We start from the raw sequence: 24,184 nt of genomic DNA on the forward strand, positions 1-24,184 counted from the left end.
AACAAGAAATTTCCTGACAGCTTTCTTTAGATTTGAGATACAGTAAGCAAAACCTGTATGTTTATTCCTTGTTAATAAAATAAGCTGGAAATATTATACTTTTCGAAAAAGTCTTAGCATAATTGCATACTCTTACTATGTAGTCTTAAACTGTGATAAATGTACCAGTTAATTTGTATTTTTAACAGTAACAGCTTTATGAAATTAGAATGTAGCATTTACCTTCTTGTTTTTTATCTCAAAGTTACAAAATTAGTTTGTTGCATAGCTTTTTGAAGCAAGGCTTTTAAAAGCAAAGAGAAATAGAAATGTAAATATATAAGGATTTTTTTTAGCTTTTTTTCTTTAAAGAAGATTAAAACCTTAAAGGCAAATCCTGTAACAGTTTTTGCCTGGAGGAATCTTGATGACGGTATATATGCTTCTACTGTAGAGGCCCAAACCAGAGTATGGGAATAATCCTTTGAGACCTAATTTTGATGCATAATGATCTGGTTACACTCCATTTTGGAACCTGAGGAGTCCTGGAAATGGTTCCTGCCCCTTCTCACTCTCCAACATAACTTTAGGTGAATTATCTCTCCTGCCTCAATATCCTTCCTCCGTTTAGATGTTATATGTTGCTAAAACAAAAGCTCTATTTCTGTACATACATACTGGTTAAAGTGGTTCGCTTTAAATATTATGCAAAAGCTTCGTCTTCAGCAGTAAAACAGCAGTATAATCATTGTTGCTTCGCTTTCGTTGTTGAGTTAGTCTCTGTTGTAGTTACTAAGAGTGGTGTTAAACCAACTGGTGTTTCTGGATGCTGGTTGTAGTTAGGGAAGACAGCAATGGGAACACACGCAAGAGGTGTCCGGGGTGAAAGTCACTTTGCACCAGAAGAGCCGTGGAGGTGTCAGTGTTCTCTTGCTGGGGGTTACCTGGCAGCTAGACCGGCTACTGTGAGTGTTACCATTGTACATGACCTATGGTTTGGCTTCGATGGTCAGTAGCCATTGAATTACAACATCTGATTTTATTTTTTCTGTTCCCCAAACAGTTTCCCTGTTTGGTGCCAATCCCCTCCAGATTCCACAATATATTCCCTTTTAGAAGTCAGCATTCTGAGCAGTAGCAAATGCTGAAAAACCTGTCTCTGTGTGTAATCTTTCTTTTTCTGAAATATTTTTTCCTTTTTTGTATTGTTGGAATTCTGTAGGTACTTGCAACAGAGAAGATATGGAATAGAGATACCACATTTTGCTACACAGGATAATTCTATCTGTTGTGGTTAGTGCTCTGCACTGAACCTTCTCATTTACGCTGAAACCATTTTAGTATAAAATGAGACCTGACACATTCCAACCTTTGTTATTTGGTGTACAGGGTCATTTTCTGCCAATCTCGCCGGCTTCAAGGATTAGGAGGTATTCTGTGTTACCTTCTTATCCTTTAAGTTCTGACTTATAATACATACTTAAGAGATTCTACAAGATTAACAGAGTTAAACGTAATTCCAGACAGTTCATTTAAACATCCTTTTTGCAAGTATTTATGAATTTAGGGCGATTTTGCTTTCCAGATAATTCTGACTTTTGTAAGACTTCTCTAAGCATTTGGAGTTCACTGTATAAGTCTTTTCAGTCTCTGAAATTGTAGGCAAGATGTTTGTATGTACATATGAGTCTATAAAAGCAATTATATACTATTGTTTTCCAAATAAGTCAAGACTTACTCTTGGCTGCAATTGAAAGAAATAGTGGCATTACTGGGGATAGTTTTGAGATGAAATTAGTTCTAGATTTGCCAGTTCTGAAGTACCAGCATATAAAGCCTAAACTTGGTGTGCTGCATTGACAGTATTTTCTATGAACACTTGGAAATCATAATGAGCCTTTCTTACTCCATCTTTTGAAAATGGAAGTTAAATAAATGCATTTTAAAAAGATAAAACTGAATAATATAAGTGGTTGAATGACTCTAAATCAAAACAGGGAACAGAATGTACTTTACATAAAGAAACAGCTTTTGCTGAGAAAACGACAACCCTCTGTGACTATTTAGGAGAAGTACTGTGAGGAGAAATTGTTGTTTATATTGGAACTTGCTTATAGACTGACTACAGCAAATCCACTTAATTTTCATTTCAACTCCTCTGCTAAGAACAGAAATGCCACGATTAGGCAGCATGCAATATCCTAATGGTAATAACTAGAATCTGTTGTATACCACTGTAAGACCTTTAAAAATAGATTTAAAGGCCACCTTTGTTTGGGATGCTAATATTTTCTATAGCATGTCTTGAAAACACTAGTTGTCAGTATCATACAAATGTTGGGGATTTTCCCAAGTATTCTCTGTTTTCTTATAGCATTTAATGATCTCTGCTTATTGCTTGTGAACAAAGAGAGAAGTTTGTGAAGAAGCAGTGTAGCTCCCTTTCATGGGAGGGGTTGGTCTCTTCTCCCAAGTAGCAAGTGATAGGACAAGAGGAAATGGCCTCAAGTTGCACCAGGGAAGGTTCGAGTTGGATATGAGGAAGCATTACTTCACAGAAAGGGTTGTGAAGCACTGGAACAGGCTGCCCAGGGAAGTGGTGGAGTCACCAGCCCTGGAGGTGTTTCAAAGATGTATAGATTAGTCTCTTAGGGACATGGTTTAATGCTAGATTTAGGTTATTGTTTGACTTGATGATCTTAAGTGTCTCTTCCAACTAAAATGGTTTTATGATTCTATGAAAGCAGGTGCCTGTGATCCACAACCGTGCTGTGAATCGTGGAAGACATGGCCGTGTTTAGCTTGAGGACTGTGCATTGCTGATGTGTTTGTGTTGATAAACAGTGAGCAAAGCCAGCTGACCTTAACATAAAATGCGTGGAAAGCTTATGGGTGAATTAAGTTCTATTGTGACGTGGTCTGCTTTGCTGAAAGGCTAGTGTCTGGTCATCCAGTGTCCCATCATGTGCCGCAGTGCCAGATGCTATTCCAGACGATTTCTGGTGCCAACTGACGAGGTGGGGATGCTCTGTGGGCTGTAATGAGAGGTGAGGTGGGGCAGAGTCACCACTGGGGAGTCTCTGCTCTGGAACCTGCAGTTCATCTGTGCAGTTCGAGGCTAGAGCAGGATGCGAGGCACTGATTTGGCCAAGCGCTGGTCTGTGGTGATAAATGTGGGACAACAGGCCGGCAGGAGACACAGTTTTGGAGCAACTGGCTGACAGACGTCCAACGTTATCCGAGACAGACCAAAAAAACTGCGTTTCCCTGTGGTACTCGAGCATCATTCTCACATACAGATTGAGACATTGAGACCTACCATTTAATCTGATAATTTCAGGACTGGTGTATTGCTTTTATCTGTTTTCAAGCCAGGGCATTTCTGAAAAAGACACTGTTTCGTTGTTTAATTTTAAGCATTGTAAGTGAAAAAATGGAGTTTTAAATACAGAACTGAAAGTAATATAGTAAAATAAATTTTAAGGCTTTGTTGCTAGTAAGAAAATATTGTCATCATATTGTGTTTATCTAGCCACAATAGGAAGAGGGATTTTTTTATCAGGTTTGTAAAATTATAGGTGCTTCATCAGTGAATAATTAGCTTAAGAAGAAAAAAGGAGAAAAGCAGTATTGTAGACTGATGATGATATCATGTGTGAACTGTGCACTGTCAGAACATCGCATTTGTTTCATATAATAAGATAACTTGTTGGGAACCCTTTCCAGGAGAGTGGGATTTTAACTTTTTCGCATCCAGGCTATATATTTCAGCAAATTCTGCAATCTGGATGATGACCAAAAGAACAGTTCTGTGTTATTATGGGAAATAATTCTATATTAACTTTTAAAAGATTTTCATCAGCTTTATAAAGTCAATAAATCATTCAGAAGTTGGAAATAGGGGTCTTTGGTAGGACGGCCAAAGACTTGCTACGTGTTATCTGTGGAAGACGGTCTTTCGAGGGGCTGTGGTATTTAGTAGACATCAGAGTTTTGCTTAGTGCATAAAAATAAACCTACCTGATAACTATTTGGTATTTATCTCTTGAAGGGGGACCTGAAGCCATTGCTTTTTGATTGCTCTTTGGCATAAATAAAAGGGGTAACTGTGTGTATAAGTCAGTGTTTATTTACTGAGAGCCCACTTAAAACAGAAAAGTAATGCCATTCTGACCATCCCAGAGGTGTGTCTTCTTACGGTGAAAACCTACTCTGAGTAAGAAGTTTTTGTAAGATATTAATGTGTCAGGAACTTCAGCTTTTTAGTGCATAAATGAATTTACTAGTGTGAAAGAAGTTTATCTTGATTCATGGGTCTGTGATTTGTATTTTCGCAGGATATCCATCTGTTGGCTTAGTTTAAGACCATTTCTAAGAACTCCTAAATCAATAACTTGAATTTTACAACCATCAAAAATAGGGTTTATTTTGTTGTTTGTAAAATAATTTGAGACTATTACGGATTTCAGTTGTTCTCAGACTTTTTTATTTGTGTTATTCTTAAGTACTGGACTGTGGCTTGGAGAACTCGTTTGTGTACAGAAAAGCTTGCAACAGACCAAAGTTGGCATCTTTAGGCCATCCTAATGATTCAGGGTAGCTGAAATTCAGAGAATGAGAAGTGTTAAAAACATTTCAAAGTGTTATGTGCACAGAAGTAGTGAGTGCATAGATTCAGTTAACAACGAATGACTGAACGGGGCCCCTCCAAATCCGATATTCCATTTTGCAGAGATACAAGTGGCTCAAGGAATGCTTGCAATATCTGTCTTCCATTAACAACTGTGTACTATTCTTCATTGCTAATTCATCCTCAGCATTTGCTTAATGCACACGGAATACCATGGAGGTGTTAGGGATGCATTTCAAAATAAAGCCTTGGGAAAAAAAGAACTGATGCACTGTGGAGGATTTTATCCAAAAGCTTTCATTCTGAGATATATCACCTTCATCTTTTACTTCCTCTACCATTACATGTCATGTACATTTGAAGAGGAGCAACTTCCTTCCCTTGAACTTTTTGCTGAAAGTGTATTAGTATCAAAGCAGATTATTAGAGCCTGAAGCTCAGATCATAATCAGGAATTCTACATAGTGATCACTTCTGAATGGAATTTTTGTTCTGTTTGATAATGTGTATTTGTACTGAGCTTTCTGAGTGTATGGGAACCAAAGAATGTTGGTATTTTTTGGTGGATTCTTTTTTTTCCCCTGAAAATCAAATGAGATGAGTCTGAGCTGTTTGGAGAATCTAACTGTGTAATTACTGTTAGAGAGGTTGTCAATGTGCTTGATAGTGATAAAGCACAGAAGACTTATTCCCAGCTTAGCATGAATTTACAGATAAAGGTTTAGAACAAATAGAGGTTCCTGTACTGAAATGAAAACCCTTGCCCTTTAGTAATTGATGCTAAAAAGGAAAAAAATTACCCAAATTCAAGGAAGATATTTTGCTAGCTAGAAAGGATTTTTTCTATTTTTTTGGAGACTATCCACTTCTTGCAATTGAGCTTTCCCGTATTTGTGTCTGATACAGCCAGTGCTGATTGTTTTTTCTTCTTGTTTCAGCACCCAAAGACAATGAAGAACGTGTGTTCCGGGAACGTATGCGACCCAGAAAGCGACAGGGTGCTGTGCGGCGCAGAGTACATCAGGTTAATGGACACAAGTTTATGGCCACCTATCTTAGGCAACCAACATATTGTTCGCACTGCAGAGACTTTATATGGTATGACTTTGCTTTCTTTGTAGCTCTGAATTGAAGAGTTAACATACCCTCCTGTTATGCTGAAGTATAAATCGTGTAGAATAGTAGTTCTTTACCTCTTCATTTTAATATTAAGCTGTCATCAGTTTTGCAGACGTTAACAGAAGTGTCTTAAATTTCCATCATAAATGTTAGAATTTGTTGTATTTGCATTTTTTCTTTTCTGAACCACAAAGTTCAATCTTTTCCTGTCTAGTACACACTATAGACTCTAGGTAAACAGCCAATCTTGTGTCCTGTAGATGCATAAGTGTAGTTTTAGACCTAATATTAGACATTTATGTTTTGCCAAGATGACTAAATTCTTCTTCATGTGATTAAGTATCACCATCTCCCTCCTAGGTAATGCCAAGCTCCCTTGCATCCTACTGAAGACAATGGAATATGGGAGTATTAGGCATCTAATGATCCGGAGTTTTCGGTGTTGGGTGTATAGGGTCTTTCTTATTACAACAGATAGCAAGAACTCCCTTTTAGAAATTGTTTATATTAGTTCTGAGTACCCACACATTTCAGATAGGGAAAAGTAGTGGACATGTTCAGTTTTCAGTTATTTTTCAGCAACTCTATTGAGATTTTCCAAAGTTACCTGGAGATGCTGATTTGTACCTTAATACACATAAGATCTGATCTGATCCATAATTAATATTTCTTAAGACTGTGTAATGAATCAGTCTTTCTTAATGTGAAAAGACATTAATTGTACATAAACTCAACTACATTCTTCTAAGAAATGTGTGCAGTTTAGGCTTTAGGTTAGCTAAGGTGATTTCAAGCAACAATATTGGCAAGTGCAATCTTCTGTCTGTTTAGAGGCCTGCTTGATGACTATTTTCCTGGCTTGTGGCTTCCCTCTCTAGGTACCCTTTGGCTTTGCCTATTTTATGATAATAAATGTGTCTTTACATCTGAATCCCTTCATGGTCTATCTTCCTACCTGTTACCTCTTAGCAACTGAAACGTGGTTCCTACTTTGAACTGATCTCAGTCTAGACAAGAAGTTATCAGATGATTGGTTAGAAAAAGCTATTCTTTTAAACTTGTGCATGTCCAGTAAAGAGAGGAAAAAACGGTTTTCATTTTTAAAAATATATATTCTTCATTTTCTAAAACACTGTTTTGTTTTCAGGGGTGTAATAGGAAAACAGGGATACCAATGTCAAGGTAAGAGGAGATCTATATCGGGACAGTTTGAATATATATATTATGTTTTATATATAAAAAATAAGATATTTCCATCAAGCATTGTATATGTACAGTGTTAAGAATTTAGCACAAAATAGTAAGTTTGTCTCATGAAAGATACAGCCTTAACAGGAAGATGCTTCAAACCTGTTCGTCTTAGGCAGCATATGTGAGGTAGGGGCACCGTTAACGTCACTGAACAGCAGATGCTCGGTGTCTCTTGATGCACATCCAGCTCGGGGGCATATCTGCAGGAGTTGGCTTCTTCATTTTTCACTTCTTGCATTTTAAAATTGGGAATTCTTAATTCTGCTTAAGATTCTTTGTTTAAAAATGCCAGGTAATTGCAAAGACTGTAATTAAATAGATGAGATAATTATAGAGGTCATCATTAGAGAAGGTTATAGCAAAGAGTGCAGAAGAGCTTCATTTTCAACTCAATTTTTCAACGCAGCTTGTTGTACTCTTAATTTTTTAATGCAGTCATGTCTTGGGATTATGTTTTTCTACTTCTTGTCTACAAGTAAAAATAGTCCAGTTAGTGATGATTTTTTTCAGTTACAAAAGATTAAATTTCATTTTAAATAAATAAATGCAAATAATTGTTTTACATGCTATAGTAAGAATTTTCTTTTTGTTACAACAATGACCAAAGCTGTAAGAAAATGAAATTCATTATTTCACTCTGAAGGATTTTTTTTCACTTAATGACCTTGAATCCCACAGTAAGGTAGACCTTGCAATTTTTAATCTTATCTGTCATATCGGCAAATGTTATTCATTGATTAAGTAGTCCATGTGAATATTGACGAAGCATTTGCCTCCTCAAACATTTCACTGTTATCAACTTCTGATAATGTGTAATGGAAAGAATGTTAAGAAAAATTGTGGTTCATGTTTCAGAAGGTAATTTGTAGTTTTACATACTGAGATTTTGGTGGATATACTTTAGTTCTCTTAAAATTCATTGGTCTCTCAAAAGTCCAGTGTCTTCTGACTTTGTGAGTCAGACTTACTTCATAGGACTGACCAACTCACCAGTCACCTGCAGCCTTTCAAGTCCCAAGCTTCTCTAGTCTTCTAAATTCAGTCTTTTGCTTTAAAATGGTTCTTCATGAAAACTCATTCTTTTACTGTTTTTGTTTATAGTTTGCACTTGTGTAGTCCACAAGAGATGCCATGAACTTATAATAACAAAGTGTGCTGGCTTGAAAAAGCAGGAAACTCATGATGAGGTAAATGTTTATAAAATAAATTTTCTGGATTAAACTTTGTCTTTCTTCTCTTCAAAGTAGTGTCATCTGCTCTGTTTGATCAATAGATTTTAGAGACATTTTGTGCCCTTCTGGTTGTCTTGGGATGTAGCATTTACTTTAGAATGACAGATTACCATAACAGTTTCATTTACATAGGAATTATACAGCTTTTTTTTTTTTTTTTTTTTTTTTAATTACTTGCCTCTTTTTAGCATCTGAATGCTTGGAGTCTCACTCCTTTTCATTTTTAACCTTCTCTGTTTCTGATTTAATACCAATTTTGTCATTTTAATTCAAAAGAAGCAGGATGGGACCCTTTATCCCTTGACTGCATGTTGTGTGGCTGAGTCATTAGCAGATGATGGGATAGGCAGGATGCTTGAGACTCTTTCATCAACATACAGCTGTCCAGAATTTGCTTGCCAAGTCTCACCTCAACAAAGACTGCATCTGAAGTGTCAAAAAGCAGAACAAAAGCTATCTGTGTGTTGAAGAAGTCCCAGGGATATTCTTTAAGACAGTAGTGATAACACAAGGTACTGCATAGCTAGCAGGTTTTCCAGCATGATTACTCCCTACCTCTAGCAGGCTTTTGTATATTAATGGAATTAGCACGATATGTGCTTTATTTTACCATGCATTTAAATAAATGAAGATGTCACCTGAAAATGAAATTAGCTACTTTCAGGACTGTACTGTCAGGGGGAGGTTCAGTTCTGGATTAGAAGAGGAAACAAAGCAATCATTTCACTTGGGTTACAGGCCTCTCTAAGCTAAGACGGCCCTTTTAGGCTTGGTTAGGAAATGAATGTTAGTTTCTGTGGACAAAGTGATGTGACTGCTGTTGTGTTCAGCTCCCTTAGACTCCTCAGCTTTGGGGTATCCCTTTATGGCTGGCTTGATAGGGGACAGTTGGAGAGGAGGGTGGATTTCACATTTTATTTAAGAGTTGTAGCCCTCAGCTGTAACCAGTGAATGCTTTGTCTTATACAGAAGTTTTTGTTTGCTTGTTTTTAACAGAAGAGCTACGAATGCTCGCTGTTGTGTTCTGTTTTGTGCAATAGCAGGGGATATCTTTCACCGCAGGATTAGGTGAGGTAGTCTGTGGGTGATCCCAGTTCCTTGGCCATGCAGAAAAAGTACATTTCTTAGTTTTATTTGTTAAAAACCTACATTTGTATGCTTTAAAAAGCCTAGTTTTAAATTACAAGTCAGAGAGATGTGTACCACTGGTTCTAAACCACTCTTTCAACTTTGATATGAATTTGACAGAGACTAACTGATCTCATTCTTCCTGTGCAATTCACTACCATTTTTCATATTGGAAGCGTTCTTTAGTATCTGATTCACAATCAGTATTTTACATCCAAAACTTGATTGCTTGCGTAGGGTTGTAATAAAAGACTGTGTGTGGCTAGCACTGCTTTTGCGTAGTAGGCACAGGAAGATACAAAATCTTGCACAGATTTATATTCTTAGGCTCCAGACTGATGGAGACTTGTATGCTTTGCTGATATAATGCTCTCATTGTTTAGAAGAGGTACTAGATCACTGGAGAGAAGCCAGTGGTAATAGGAAAGGGAAGGAAAAACAAAATAAATCTCCTGCTATGCAATGACCACTATAAAAACTTATCAATGACATTCTTTAATTAGTAAGTAATTGTACCTTGGGATCCCTGAACACAATTGATTATCATTGTCATTTTCATAATCTGAAGAAGAGTGAGACATGAAAAGGTAAAGGGGTTGTGATGTATTTCTTAGTCCTATATTTGTTCAGCCTCCTGCTCATAAAAAAACAATTGGGAGTGACTTCCTTGCCTTCCACATTAAGAGATCTTTCCTGATAGCTATGTATTTGTTGTTCCCAGAAGTACTAGAAAGTAGACTTTAGTCTTTATCTCTTGGACAACAGCAGCCTTCCCCATCTTTTCCCCAAAAAAAAGTAGTGGGAATAGCTCTTGAGATGGAGTATGTCTAATGCAAAGATCATCATCTGATCACAGAACTGTTTCACCTTGTTCGAATTCTGTGTTTTAAAAACATAACAGGTTTCAGCATACGCTGATTATCAAGAAATCAATTAGACTTAAATATGCTGTGCTCTCCTTTTTCAGCAAGTGGGATCCCAGCGGTTCAGTGTCAACATGCCTCACAAGTTCAGCATTCACAATTACAAAGTGCCCACCTTCTGTGACCACTGTGGTTCATTGCTCTGGGGTCTTTTGAGGCAAGGTTTACAATGCAAAGGTAAGGATTACCACTTCAGAGCTTTTCTTGTTTGTGAGTGCAGTAGACCTGAAAGACTTCAAGTTTGAACATAATTATTCCAGCTACTTTTCCCTTTAATACTGTCTTCAGAAATTACTATCCTGTATCAGCTAGGCTAGGCGGAATCAGTTCTGTGCACCCATATCCAGAAAATGTGGTATTTTGGTATCTAGCTAAATCATCCTTTGTGATGGTCTGCCTAGCCCTTCTGCTCCAGAAAGCAAAGGATTCATTATGTTCTACTGCTTAAGGACTGTGTACTCCATATAGTAACTGTGTATGAAGTTACTGCTTCATGTCATTTAGCTGACTAACAGAAATGCTTGGTTCTGCATCTCCTTGTTTCAATCAGATCCATGTATTCTAAAAGAGGGAGAAAACAGTAAAAACACTTACAAAGGAAAGCAATAGTTTAGAAATAGTGAATAAAATACTTCAGTTAGTGGACTGATGGGAGTGATGCCATGAAGATTGTCAGATTCTTCGAAAGTAGCGGGTAGTGGAATTATAAGCATTTTCATTTTGTTACACCTTTATGAATGTGTAGGTCCATCTTCATAAATAGAAAAATCATTTTATGTACACTTCTCAACAACAGAAACATGGATTCACATATATATGTATAAACATGTAATCTATTCAACATATCCTTTGCAGTATTTAAGGTGAGTTGTAGGTGAAGATCAGAACTATAGTATCTCTCTACTTAGTCTGTGAATATATTAGTTCACTTTTATATTCTCTCTGAAATACCACAGTGGTTCAGTTCCTCTTAACTATAGAAAATAATGTTATTTCTCATATGTATGCATTTACTGTTTAGCAGGTGCATAGAAACAATAATTCAGAGCACCTACATTGCTTTCTTAATGTTCATAAAATCGGTGCCTGTAAAAATGCAGTATTGTCTGCATGAAATCTAGAACTCACCTGAGCTGGAAATGTCATTTTCTTTGTGCTTTGTTTTCTTTTTTAACAAGTGCAGAACAATGCCTCCTTCGTCAGAGATGTACTTGCTTGCCCAGTGTGGTTATTAACACCATGAAAAGTGTATACCGGAGGTTTATTCTTCTGTTTTTTCACGGCTTATTCCTGTGCCATTGTTTTACAAAATATGTTCATGAAGTTGGACTGTACAAAATTTCCCACTTGCTTTATTTCAAGCAGTTCAGTTCCTCAATGTCCAGTTATGGATCCTAGGTCAAACATTGTACTCGCCACAGAGCTTTGGTCACTGAATATACATACACTGAAAATACCATGTGTAGCAATTTCTTTGTGCTCATTCTTGCGAGCTGAAACATACTTGGAAAGGCACCTGCTTTCTGAAGCCCAGGGTTATTGTCACAGGTACAGTGTCGGTATGCAGTCTGAGGCAAATGTGGTTTGTTTTTTTTAGGGCTTATACGGTGAAAGCGTTGTTGCTGAACAATATAGTGAAATGCAACTTTATAAATACATACTTTATTTTTTTCTCTAAAAACTGAAGAATTGAGCAATTGACTATTAATCTAGTATTTAATTACACTTGCAGTTTTGCAGTCTTTATGCCTTGCTCCACAAGGGGGCACTGAAGTCTAAGATAAAATGTCATCTGCTCCTAACAAATCGGTGCTATGCTGTTTTTAATGGAGTTATGTTCTCCCTCCTGCCCCATAATCTGAAAGCAACTTAACCTTTTTTTCTTACTAGTATGCTAGTTTCGGGAAATGGTATTTAAGAGAAACCGCTTAGTAAATGGATTGCTGTCTAAAGAAAGAGAATGTCTAACAAGTGCCAAAGATTTATTAAAACTTAAACCACTATTGCTTTTATGCCTGTCTATATTAGGAGTTAATCTACATGAGTAAAATAGAGTATGAAGCAATAATACATGCGGAACTGATGTTGTGCGCTCAGTATGAAAGCACAAGTGCACTGCTGAAATCCGATCTCTGACAGACTTTTCTTCTAATTCAAAGATTTACAGTATCATTAGATATTTTCATTTGTTCCTGTGTCTGTTCCGGGTACTGTGTGAAAACACTGTTCTGCATTATCATAGCCAAAGAATCATAACCAGGTTAATAATTTTATATTAGCATTCAAGTGTCACTGCAAATCCAGCCAAGTATTTTTTCTACTGAAATTCTATTTATTTGAAAATGTTATTGGTGAGTCCAATGAGATCTGATTTAAGTAAGACAAATGCATGCCAAGGTTGTGTTCAATTTACTCTATTACTTTACATTTCACTGCAGTTTGCAAGATGAATGTACATCGACGCTGTGAAACAAATGTGGCACCAAACTGTGGAGTGGATGCTAGAGGCATAGCTAAAGTTCTTGCAGATCTTGGAGTCACTCCAGACAAGATCACTAATAGTGGGCAGAGGAAGAAAAAGGTAATTTTACTATGTAGTGTTGCATAAGAAAAAAATCATGACTCTACTGTAACTTCACCAGTTTGTAACTTCACCAGTTCACCAGTTCAGTCCTACTCACTTGACTTGCAAAAGAATTTTTTTTTCTTTAAGTCAGTACAGAATTAAGATTTGGCTTTTGATTTGTAAGTGCAAATATCTAATCTGAGTTTGGGGCTGAAATGCATTTTGACCTGCTACAGTTTTGCAAACCTGGAGTCTGTACAGAGTCTGGAAGGATTTCCTCTTTTTGATTTCGAGGAAGGAGATTTTACAGGAACAATGTCTGACATAACAGTTCATAAAAACATAAATGTCTCTTTGGCTCAGAATTGGTATTGAATAACTGACTGAAACACAGCATTTCTCCATAACATTGTAAATGCTGATAAATGGGCCAATGTGCTGACTCTCATGAAGAGGAGCTGTTTACCACATCACGGTTCCAGAATTGTCATCACTATTATAGGAAGAACTAAGCTATCCTAGAAATAAAAAGCATAGATCACCCCCAAGCTGGTGGAGTTAATCTGGATTTGTAATATGTATCCTAGATCAGAATTCGGCCATGCTTTCTATTTGCATGATTGTGACAACAGACCCATTTATCTTACTTACAGAAATAGGCAAATTTTACCATAATTCATTAAAAGATTGACATTTGGCTCTGTTCATTTTCCTGATTGCACACTTGGATCCCCATGTACACTTTTTTAAAATTCTACAAAAACTTAGAAAACTCAGGAATAAATTAGTTGATCTATGACTCCTGGGAAAAGATGTTGTTATGGTATTATTGCACGAGTTAGTTTGCACTGCTTGCTGATGCTTGTTGTAGTTGAATATATTTACCGGATAGATTTCTACACAGGCTCAGGGTGGCTATTTGAAACTTTCCCACTCGCTGTATATTTGTTCCATCTTAAGAACCTATGTTTCTTTAAACTGCTGGTTCTTTCTCAATTTATATTATGGCTTCCATTTGGTGTGATGGCATCTGCTGTACGACTGAGGTCTTGCCAGTGAGAATCTATAGGGATAGCACATCTTCACTTTCCCTCAATCTTCTACTTTTGAATTAATGTTTTTAGATTAATTCTGTCTTGGCATGGGAGGATCTCATAGCTGAGTACCCATTTTGGAATTGTTCTTAGATAATTGCAGGTGCAGAGACACAACAAGCAGTTCCTGGAAGTGCATCCTCAGAAGAAGATAGGTCCAAGTCAGCACCAACTTCTCCATGTGATCAAGGTCAATCATCTCTTTTTATTTCGTAACCAATATATATTGTCACCTACTTTTCTTCTTTATAAGGAATAAAAAAGGCATTGTCCCCTTCAACAAAATAGTCACCACCAGAAAATGAAGCCTGTAAGAAAGTTCATAAACTGCAAAAACTTTTTTAAAATGCCTACCTCTCATTTTTTTTTTAAATCTGTGAAATTAAGTGGCTTTTAAAGGGAGAACTGTAAAATGGTCATCTTAAAATATTAAGGTTACTAGATGAGTCCTTGCCTAACCAAATACCTTTTATATAAGGAAGTTATGTATGATTTTATAAGAATGAGAACATTTTAAATAGTACCACAGAACTTGGGAGAGCCTTTATCTATCTGAAAAGCCTCCATCTGTTACTAAGTTTTTGAGATAAAATTGCCTCCTTACAATTCCGTGTTGAACGTGTGAGATAACAAAAACTTCTGTCTCGTTAGGCTATGCTAGTGTGTCTATGTGGTCTTTAGAGGCTTCATAAAACCGTATTTCCTTTCCAGTGAGTTTTTTTTCGTGCATAGATTATAGAGACAAATATTGTCATCTTCACTCATACAACCAGATTTCATTGAGCTGAGCAACCTGATTGAGAGAACATGTGTGGCAGCAGCACTTTTTGAATCTGATCTGATTGTTGTTTTTAAAAATCAGAAGTCTGTGGGGTATCACGTGTAAAGTGATGAATGAAACATCTTTACACAAAGACATAGGAAGATGGATACTTGTGTGTCAAATCCTTTAAAAATTATTTACAGTTGAGAAATTTCTCACCCTTATTTTTAGGGAGGAGACTTCCAAAGCTCCGTGTTCGTAAGTACTGTAAGACTCTAAGACCAGAACTGATTTAAATTTGTCGACCTTTTGGTTTCACAGACAGCATTTTGGTTAAATAATATTTTTTAAATATCTGATGCTTTGCTTAAAATAAGAACAAAGAATTTGTCTGAATTCGCTCTTAAATTTCACTTCTGTAGCTTCTGTAGCTGTCCACTGAAATTGTTGCTTCCAAGACCATTGGGCTTCTGCCTGTGGAAGAGCTTGAGGCAGAACCCAAGGTCCATTAGTCACCAGGACTCACTGTGTTTAGCATTGAGAAACCTTCAGAACCATTTAGCAGATGGACGTAATTGCTGCTTGAAGCAGCACTAAGAAGTGGTCAAGTAATTTATTGGAAGGGGTCTGATAACAGCTGGAGCTGAGTAAGATGCTCCATTCATGTTGCCTCCAAGAACGGGGAAGCCCAACTATCCTTTGAACTTTTGAAGATACAACTCTAAAATACTTAAGCAGGAAGATGAGTAAGTGCTGGAGGAAGATAGGGGTATTCAAAACAAAGTACTTCTCTGTGGTACAGGAACACCCAAAAACACTAAAACAACTATTTAACCACTGTGCTGACTTATCTGTCAGGCTTTGGATATGTCATTCTCTTAGATTTTTTTAAAGGCCACCCTTCCTGTTAGAGCAAGGGTTTGGCTGATTACTGTAAGGTGGAGAAGCAGTTTGCTAAATATGCATTCTTAACCTCAGAATGCTCCACATAGCATTCAGGGATGATAAATGTCTCTTCCCAAAACTGATACAAACACGGACTGTTTTTCTGATCTTTGGTTAAAATTAACGCTTTTTCTCTCATTTCCACAGAAATCAAAGAGCTGGAAAACAACATTAGGAAAGCATTATCTTTTGACAATCGGGGAGAGGAGCACAGGGCAACAGCTACAACGTCAACAGACAACCAGCTTAGCAAACCTGGGGAGAATGGTGAAAATGGGGAGGTCAAACAGGCCCAGACCAAGCGAATAGGGCTTGAAGAGTTCAACTTCATCAAAGTATTAGGGAAAGGCAGCTTTGGCAAGGTGGGTAGATTTTTTTTTTTCTTTTTTTCACCTCTGTTGTTCAGGCTCTTTTGACTGGACTGCTTTGCAAATATTCATAGTGATATTCAGAAAGTTCTTCCACCCAAGGGGTTTCTTTCCATTCTTTACCTTTTGAGTAAAAGCAGCATTTACCCCACATATAAAGAATATCAGCCTCCTGATCAGCTGGCATTTTCTGTGCTTTAGCTCACTTCATTAACCAGGGTCAAGCCTTTTGAAACACAGTGTCAATGTTTCACTATTTCAGGATATTGGTAACGAAGTGAAGTTGTACATACAGTTACATACATATTGTTCAACAAGATAATTAGTTGTGGTCAAGTAGGAAAAATAGGCCCAGGAATAATGCTGTGGAGTTCTGAGATCATTCCCCCTCTATATAGCAGCCACTTCAAGTTTACTTATTTCACAGAACAGTTAGTGTGCTTGTTTTTCCTCAGTAGGTGTGTTGAGTGCTGGAGGAAGCAGAACTCAAACATTTTTACTCAGATATGATGAGTGCAAGAGGCTTAGACAGCTGCTCAAAATTACCGCATATGTGGCAAATATGTAACTCACCAGATACCTTCCCACAGTAGGGAACTGATGAGAAAAGGGCCTTTCTCTGTTTACAGGGCTTATAGACTTTTTTTCACAGTGCTATGCACTGCGGAATCAAAGAGGAGGGCTGAAATGTGAATCTGTTTCGAAGGTATGCTCTTCCTTCCTTGATATACGGGAACTGCAGATGCAGGGGGACAGGGCCGAAGTTCTTTTGTCTCCCTGTTTTCTAATCCTTTCTCTGAAGATTACCCTGGCTCGAAGCCAGAACTGACTTTAAAGGGAGTATAGAACTTAAACAATAACAGTAGTTAAAAACAGCAACTTTAAAGCAGCCAGAATGGTACGTGGGATTGTATACTAAATTCATCACACACAAATCTCACTACCAAAAGTGGGAGATAAAAGTGGGAAATAAATTTCTGTTCTATATCAACTTCCTTCCTTTTTCAGTTTCTGAGATCTCATTAATAGGCACTCATTAAGATATTTGAATGAGGGGATAAAAACTTTTTATCTTCTGCATTCTTAACTAACAAACAAAATAGATATCAGCTGTTCGAAGTTTAAAGAATACCACTGGTATATTTTTCTAAAATGACATTAATTTTATGAACATCCAACTTCATTCAGGCAAGTATGTAACTGTATTTCCTGTGCAGTCAAGCTCAATGCAACCGTGCATTTATGGTAACTGTTGATCATACGTGAACAGACTGTCTGTTTGGTTTAGGTAATGTTAGCTGAGCTAAAAGGAAAAGATGAAGTATATGCAGTGAAAGTCTTGAAGAAAGATGTCATACTTCAAGATGACGATGTAGACTGTACAATGACAGAAAAGAGAATTCTGGCATTAGCACGGAAACATCCGTACCTAACACAACTTTACTGCTGCTTCCAGACAAAGGTAAGCTACATGAACCTTTTACCATTTTGTGCCCAAGGAACAATATTCACTATTTCCAGTATAAAAGACAGCAATGTAAAACGTACAGCATTATTTCAAAAACATTTCTTAGAAGTTTTTGGCATTTCAAAATTTCATTAGTATTGAATAGGAGTACTGGCTGGGCTACCTTGTAAGTACCAGGAGATGGCAGTAAATGAGTTAAAACGCTTTTTAAAAATCCACATGCATAAAACGCAAAAAAAACTACTGAGGTGCCATTTTCTGGGTTTCTTCCGTACATTAATATGGTGTATTGTTTGTTGAATTAAGTACAAATGTTTTTAACATCCAGTATTCAGAGTAAAAATTATAAAATGATCTTGTCAGAAATGAGATTGTGGCAGAACACTCATCTTTTAAATTTTATTGTGCTATGTAATGTAGAAAATGTTCAGAAATGAAAGGAAATAAGTATATCGCTTACAGAAAAGTTTCTGTAGTGCTAATACCTCCCATGTGCTTGAGGAGCAGAGAGAAGGAAAAGTAGAGAGAGCTGATAATGAGAACCTGTTCCCATGGCCTGTTCCTTGCTGGTAATTTTTCATACAGAAATGCTCTTCGTAGCATGTTTTGAATTTGCTGCTTAAATGTAAGTGAACATTTGAATGACTTATAGTTGAACTGACTCTCTAGGATTTGTGAATCCAGTCAAAGTGCTTGAAACCAGTTGTGAACACAGAATATTTCTGGGTTTTATTTTTCAGTCCCTTATTTCTCTCTTGTCATTCAACCGAGCTGACAGTTTCTTATCTGATTGTCCAGAAAGCTTTATGGACAAAGAAAAAACCTTACAAGGTGGATGTGTTTTGCAGATAGAATATACCAATCATATATAATTGAATTTACAGAAGAGTCAGTTGCTTTTGAAGTGTCTGATAAAATGTTCACAGTTTCAAAACTAAGGTTTGAACTTTGGTTTCCTGTTGAACTAAATATGCCATTTATTTCAATGGGCTGAGTTTTTACCTATAGGGAATAAACTTAGAGGTATGTATGTATGATTTAAATAAAACACTTTAAAATCGGTCATCTTCCTTCAAACTTCTGGGGTTTTTGTTTGTGGTGTTTTGTTTGTTTGTTTTTTTCTTTCTTTTTTCTTTCTTTCACTACATTGGAGTATTTGAGTCAATTTAATGGAAAAGTTTGGCAGATTAAATGAATCATTACATTAGCATATTGAACGAAATTAAAAGTTACTAATGGTGTGTATGAGTGCATGTGTGTGCATGTGTAAATACCTACATATTTACATATCATAACCAAAACTATATATGGCACAAATGACCAATTGCGGTAATTATGTGTGCAGATTCACAAAAAAGCTGTGACTAAGAGTTCTTCCAGCAAAGTTTTCAGGAAAGACAAACAGGGCAGTGGGAAAGCCATAGAAAAATGGCTAGTAGGATCAAGATTATGGTCTGTTCAAACATGCAAGTAGCAAATGTTTAATATGTTTATACTGTTCTTAAAATAGTGAAAAATGCAGTAGGGTTTTATATGCTTTGAAGTTGACGCAAAAAAATAGTCCAAGGAAGTGTGTATAAGTTTATGTCTATGGAGGGTGTTTCATGCGTTCAGACTTCCATTTCATTTGAACATATGTGTGAACATCCGCTTTAAATGTTTTAATGTATTATTTTAAAATCCGTAGCTGGAATTGAGTGTATCATTTCAGATGAAGAAAGTGATAAAAAGATTGTGCTGGGATGAGGGATAAACTCTGTGAACACAGAGGGACCTTCAGGACTAAGGCAGACTGCACGCCCTGAAGTGTAAATAAACGTTATCATCAGCCTGATACAAATCAGTGGCAGATCATTGGTGAAGATCAGTCTTACATTAAGTGAATTACGGCAGAATGTTGTCCTGCTAGTTTTCTGGTTTCCTGGAGATTTCATTTCTTTTGTATTTCTCATTTTTTCTCCCCTCTTTTGTATCATGCTTTCTGCCTTCCTTCCTGCTCTACAGAGCCATTAATCAAAGTAAGATAATCAGAAATTTTTCTCACCCTCTTTTCTCTTCCCAGACCTCTTGACCAGAGAGAAACTGTAGTCTGTGGCTTTGAACTCAGAAAAATTGGTAGTTATGTCCTTTATACTTAAAAAGAATAGGCTGGTGACTCTTATCAAACAACCAAAATTGTATCTAGTGATACCCATTTAACTGAAAGTCCACAGTTTAAAAATCGAAGGGCTTTTTTGAGCATAACTGATGAACAATTTGCAAAGAGCTCTTTATAAAGAAACAAAAAGCAAAACATATGTAAAAGCAAAAGCAATGCATTTGCTAAAGCTATAAACTATTTATGAAAGACAACAAATGAAAATGTACCAAGTAGATTAGTCACCGAACGATTTGCTTGGGTTCAGTAGAAAAACTTGCTCGAACAAACACAGTCTGTGGTTAAAATAGCTTTACTGAGACAAAGGCTATTGTACAATAGTTTAAAATGTGTTTAGCAGTAGTGTCTAGTTACTTATGCTGCAATTGTATGCCGTGCCGTGGCTTCTGTACTTTGCAGAGCTGGTCCCTGAAGTGATCATGCTGGAATTAAATTTTACATTTCAAGAAGAGCACATTTGTACTTTACACCTTGACTTAATGGGAAGATTGACACACTATTCACTGTCAAAGCACTCAGAGGTTGACTTTGTGTAATGAAATCACTTGCTTTGTTCCTCTTCCACAAAAAATGCAAATGTATGAGGTTGACTTTATATATTGCAGTGTTTTTCTTTAGTTATAAGGTGAAGACAGTGCAGAAAAGTTGCCTAAAGTGCTTTTTACAGTAAGCATGCTTCAGTAGTATTTGCTTTTTACAAGGAGCAGACTTTTCATTAGTATCAGTTACTACATGATGCTATTATTATCATGAGTATGGGATCATATTTAAAATTAGCTTGGAATTAAGAAATTATACCAAATAATGGCTAATAACAGCATACATTATACACAAATGTGTTTTTAGCCCTACATACCTGAATTTACTTTTAGTAGTCTCATCTAGTTTCCTTATTTTAAAGGAAGAGTCTTAAGACTGGTATTTCTCATGTTCCTCCTTAATCCAAAAGCTAACTTTGATCAAACCAGTTTGCTTTAAGCCCATCAAAAATTAGTCCCCCAAACAATCAGCATATATATTAAAATTATATATCTTAAAATATCGTACTTCAGGGATTGTTTTGCAGTCTTCTGCAGTAACCTGGAAGTCAAGAGAGCTGGTGCTGTTCCAAAGCTTGGGGTAAAGTGTGTGAAGCTGATATATGATGTTTTGTCTCCAGTAGTTCGAGGTATGAACTCAGCAACTGAGTCCTACACATTAGAAAGAATGTAAAATCTATGGGCAGGACTTCAGCTAATGCGTGTTTTTAAGTGGAAGGAGCTCAGATATTTTAGTGTAGCATATCTTATAAAACAGTGTCACTGTTGGACAGTATTTTCAACACTCCTATACCATGGCAGCATTTCCCTTCTTGTTTTGCCAGAAAATGGTCCGTGCATCTATGAGCATATTCAGAGTTTTGATTTCTGTTTTGTTTGTGGTCTGTCAGCTGAGATATCAATGAAGAATACTGCCTTCTCTGTTTAGCACTCCCATAGCAAAACTTGCCCAAGGCCTAGGGTACAGGGTACAGCATTTTTGAAGTAGCTGACCTTTGCTTATCATAATCTTCCATTGATTCAGGACTTCATTGTGTCCTTTATTGAGAAATTGTAGGATTTTTTAGGACTACTAATGTTTACATTATTATTTCACTCTTCCATCTGTCTTCACATTCTCTCCTATGTGTTGGTTTGTTGTGTTTTCAGGAAGTAGTATCTTGACAGTAATTCTGATGCTGCCCAATTCCCTTCACCAGTGTTCTCTCATACTATACTTCAGTGATCAACTATGGAACAGTATTATCAGGTTTTATTGACAATGCTTCAGTCAGGTGGCTGGCAAAGGGGTTTTAAGTATTTCTACAACTATTTTCTGAAGACACTCTAGTATTTGTGATAACATGTTCACAGTTGGAAGCTTCAGAACTGTGAAAATTTAAGTATTTTTAAATGGAAAGTTGAGATTCTACAAAATAAAGGTATAGCTAGCTTCACTTTATTCCTCCTACACCCCTCTCAACCTTCTTCACAGTAAATTTTCTAGACCTTTGCCCCATGAGATGCATACACAAATAGGTGCATTCCTGTAATTTATAATAGATTATCCTAATAAATACTTTAGAAAAAAGTGTTCTTAAAATTAAGACTTTGAAAGCTTTATTACAATAATTCATTATAAATTTAGAAGACTAGAGAGCTACTGCTTTTGACATCTACCATCTGCTTTTTTAATCCAACTTCATTAAATTAGATAAATTCAAAACTAGTGCTCTCCTGTTCTTTTCAGAGTACTACATTCAACAAAATTGCTTTGTACACAGACATAGAGAGTACTATTAGCACAGAACAATGTTCCTGTTGAATTATAGAGTTGCGTAACTTGTAAAGGACCCTTAGTCAGTATTATAGCTATTTCTATTAGAGAAAACAAGTAATTAGATAAAGGATAGAGAAAACCAGTTACTACAAGTAAACAATTAGACTTTTCCCACCCATAAAAACATATTTTTTCCTTACAATGTTAAAAGCAGCATATCTTTTCATAGCATAGTTCCTGAGCTGACCTGCAAGGCCATTCACTTCTTTCCGGTGTTGTAAGGTAGAGGTGAGCCACATGACAAGGGCAGAACTGAAGAACGTGTAGGAATAGGCTGTAGCGACCCTGTTACAACTATGTTGATCCCTTAACTGTTACGTTCTACCTACTGGCTTACTACTGGTTTGTCCTAAATTGTGAGTACCGTGGTTCAGGTATAATATTCCTTTCTGCACATTTGCACTGTATCTAGCACGCTCTGGGTAATGATAGAAGGCTGGTGTTTGTAAAGCCAAGATTTTGAAGATTTTATTTCCAACTGTCACGATGTTCCTTTGTGATTTTGGCAAATCTCTGAACCTCTGCCTGCATCAGACTCCTCTTTGTAGAAAGCAAGAGTAATCAGCCCTTCCTCCGTTCATGGCTTGTATTTAGATGTTTCCAAGAAGGGTTTTGAAGTCCAGTAGTACAATATTATTATGGCATACAAGTATCACTGTGGAAAAGTGGTACATTGCAAATGGTGTAAAATTGAGTTCATTTTTAAAGCGACTTGTTTTATTTGTGTAAGAAAATGTATAACAGCAAAAGGAAAGAGAAGCATATGTTTGCAATATCTTTAAGTCATGTTTCCTAAGTTAATTTTAAAAGAATCACTGTAGTATGTGACCGAAACTGTCTTCGGTAATCTAAAAGCAAGTCTTTTTTATCTTTTGTGTATTTGTACAAAAAAGTAAATGTCTTCTGCAATAATAGCTCAGAGGAGTGTCATTTATGATATACAGTGCAAATTAACCTAACTGACTGGCCACTGTTATATTCATCTGGGACTAATCAGAGTTTATAATCCATTTTATCGGGTATTCTTGTACTTCGGTTGCTAAGCAGCTAAAGCCATTATGCAGATATTGCTATATGGGTGTAATCAGTTTAACACAAGTTTGCATTGCCTTTTATTACTGATTAGTGTCAAATTAGAACTTTTTAGGGCTCGATTCTGTTCATTATTATTGCTTCACTGGATTTGTACATGTGTGAGACAAAAGACTGAATTTGTAACTGTATTTTAACTAGTTCAGTGCTAAAATGTTTTAATACAATTTATAAAATTATGGACATAGGTTTCTTAATGATAAGTGTTAATTATTGTAAAAAGAGTAAAATGGCAAGTAAGCATGGAGCAATGTTATTTATACTGTTTCTGTTACGGTACCTTTTATATGCATTTATACGTATTTATAGTAAAACTTAATTTTAGTATTTTTATTTAACTGTATTATTACAGATGCATCTACACAGAATATGTGCATTAGTAGCTATTTTTTAACTCCCGTCTGGTTTCTACAGGCAGTTTATATAATACAAAATTAAAATGAACTGATATTGGGTCATTCTTCAGAATATTTCCTGAAGTGCTAGAAGTTAGAGTGGTATCTGCTGATGTTTCATATATCATACAGTCAAGAAGTCATGTAAATACACAAAATTTTGGCAGAATAACCTTTTTCAGAAATTTGGGTACCGTGTATGTTAAATTTAGATTTCCTGTTGACTGCTACACAGCATGAATGCATTGACCGTGATCATTGTATTGTCTAAAAGTAGACACCGTGGTCAAGAATAGCTGGAACGGTGAAGCTGATGGTTAAATACTGTAATCATTGTCTCTCACACACAGAAGCCCCTGTTTCCAGCATGATGACCCGGTTTGGGGAAACTTGCTATTATGCAGCTCAGTTATTGCTAGCTGCTCTTGAAGGATTATTAAAGCCTGGTTAGCTCACTGAAGAGTCATTGTTCACATCAGTCCTTTTAGTGTTAAACTTCAAGTCAGGCTGTCAGTGCAGCCACGCTCATCAAGGGCCTATAGGAGAAATTCTCCTTCAGCATCCAGCAGAAGGGTAAATGCTTCTCTTTCAGAGAGGAAAGAATTTTATTTTGTGATGTAGCACCCAAACTGAACAGGACTCTTTCACACCCTCTCAAAGCTGGGGCTTGTTCATGGTTTGCGTGTGTACAAGTGAGCTCTGCAGCTCCATGGAT

General features: G+C 36.5%; 1 protein-coding gene across 1 annotated transcript in view; it reads left to right on the top strand.

Moving 5' to 3' along the window:
• The window catches only part of PRKCE (protein kinase C epsilon), a 296,138-nt gene that overhangs the window by 178,990 nt on the left and 92,964 nt on the right, over positions 1-24,184 (top strand). Inside the window, exons 3-10 of the mRNA XM_065833837.2 lie at positions 5,548-5,707; positions 6,876-6,910; positions 8,081-8,166; positions 10,307-10,439; positions 12,701-12,843; positions 14,016-14,112; positions 15,778-15,992; positions 17,287-17,460. Coding sequence (XP_065689909.1) covers positions 5,548-5,707; positions 6,876-6,910; positions 8,081-8,166; positions 10,307-10,439; positions 12,701-12,843; positions 14,016-14,112; positions 15,778-15,992; positions 17,287-17,460 — 1,043 coding nt within the window. The remainder of the gene's footprint in view (positions 1-5,547; positions 5,708-6,875; positions 6,911-8,080; positions 8,167-10,306; positions 10,440-12,700; positions 12,844-14,015; positions 14,113-15,777; positions 15,993-17,286; positions 17,461-24,184) is intronic.

Source organism: Patagioenas fasciata, chromosome 3, assembly GCF_037038585.1.
Source record: "Patagioenas fasciata isolate bPatFas1 chromosome 3, bPatFas1.hap1, whole genome shotgun sequence".
NCBI classification, from domain to species: Eukaryota; Metazoa; Chordata; class Aves; order Columbiformes; family Columbidae; genus Patagioenas; species Patagioenas fasciata.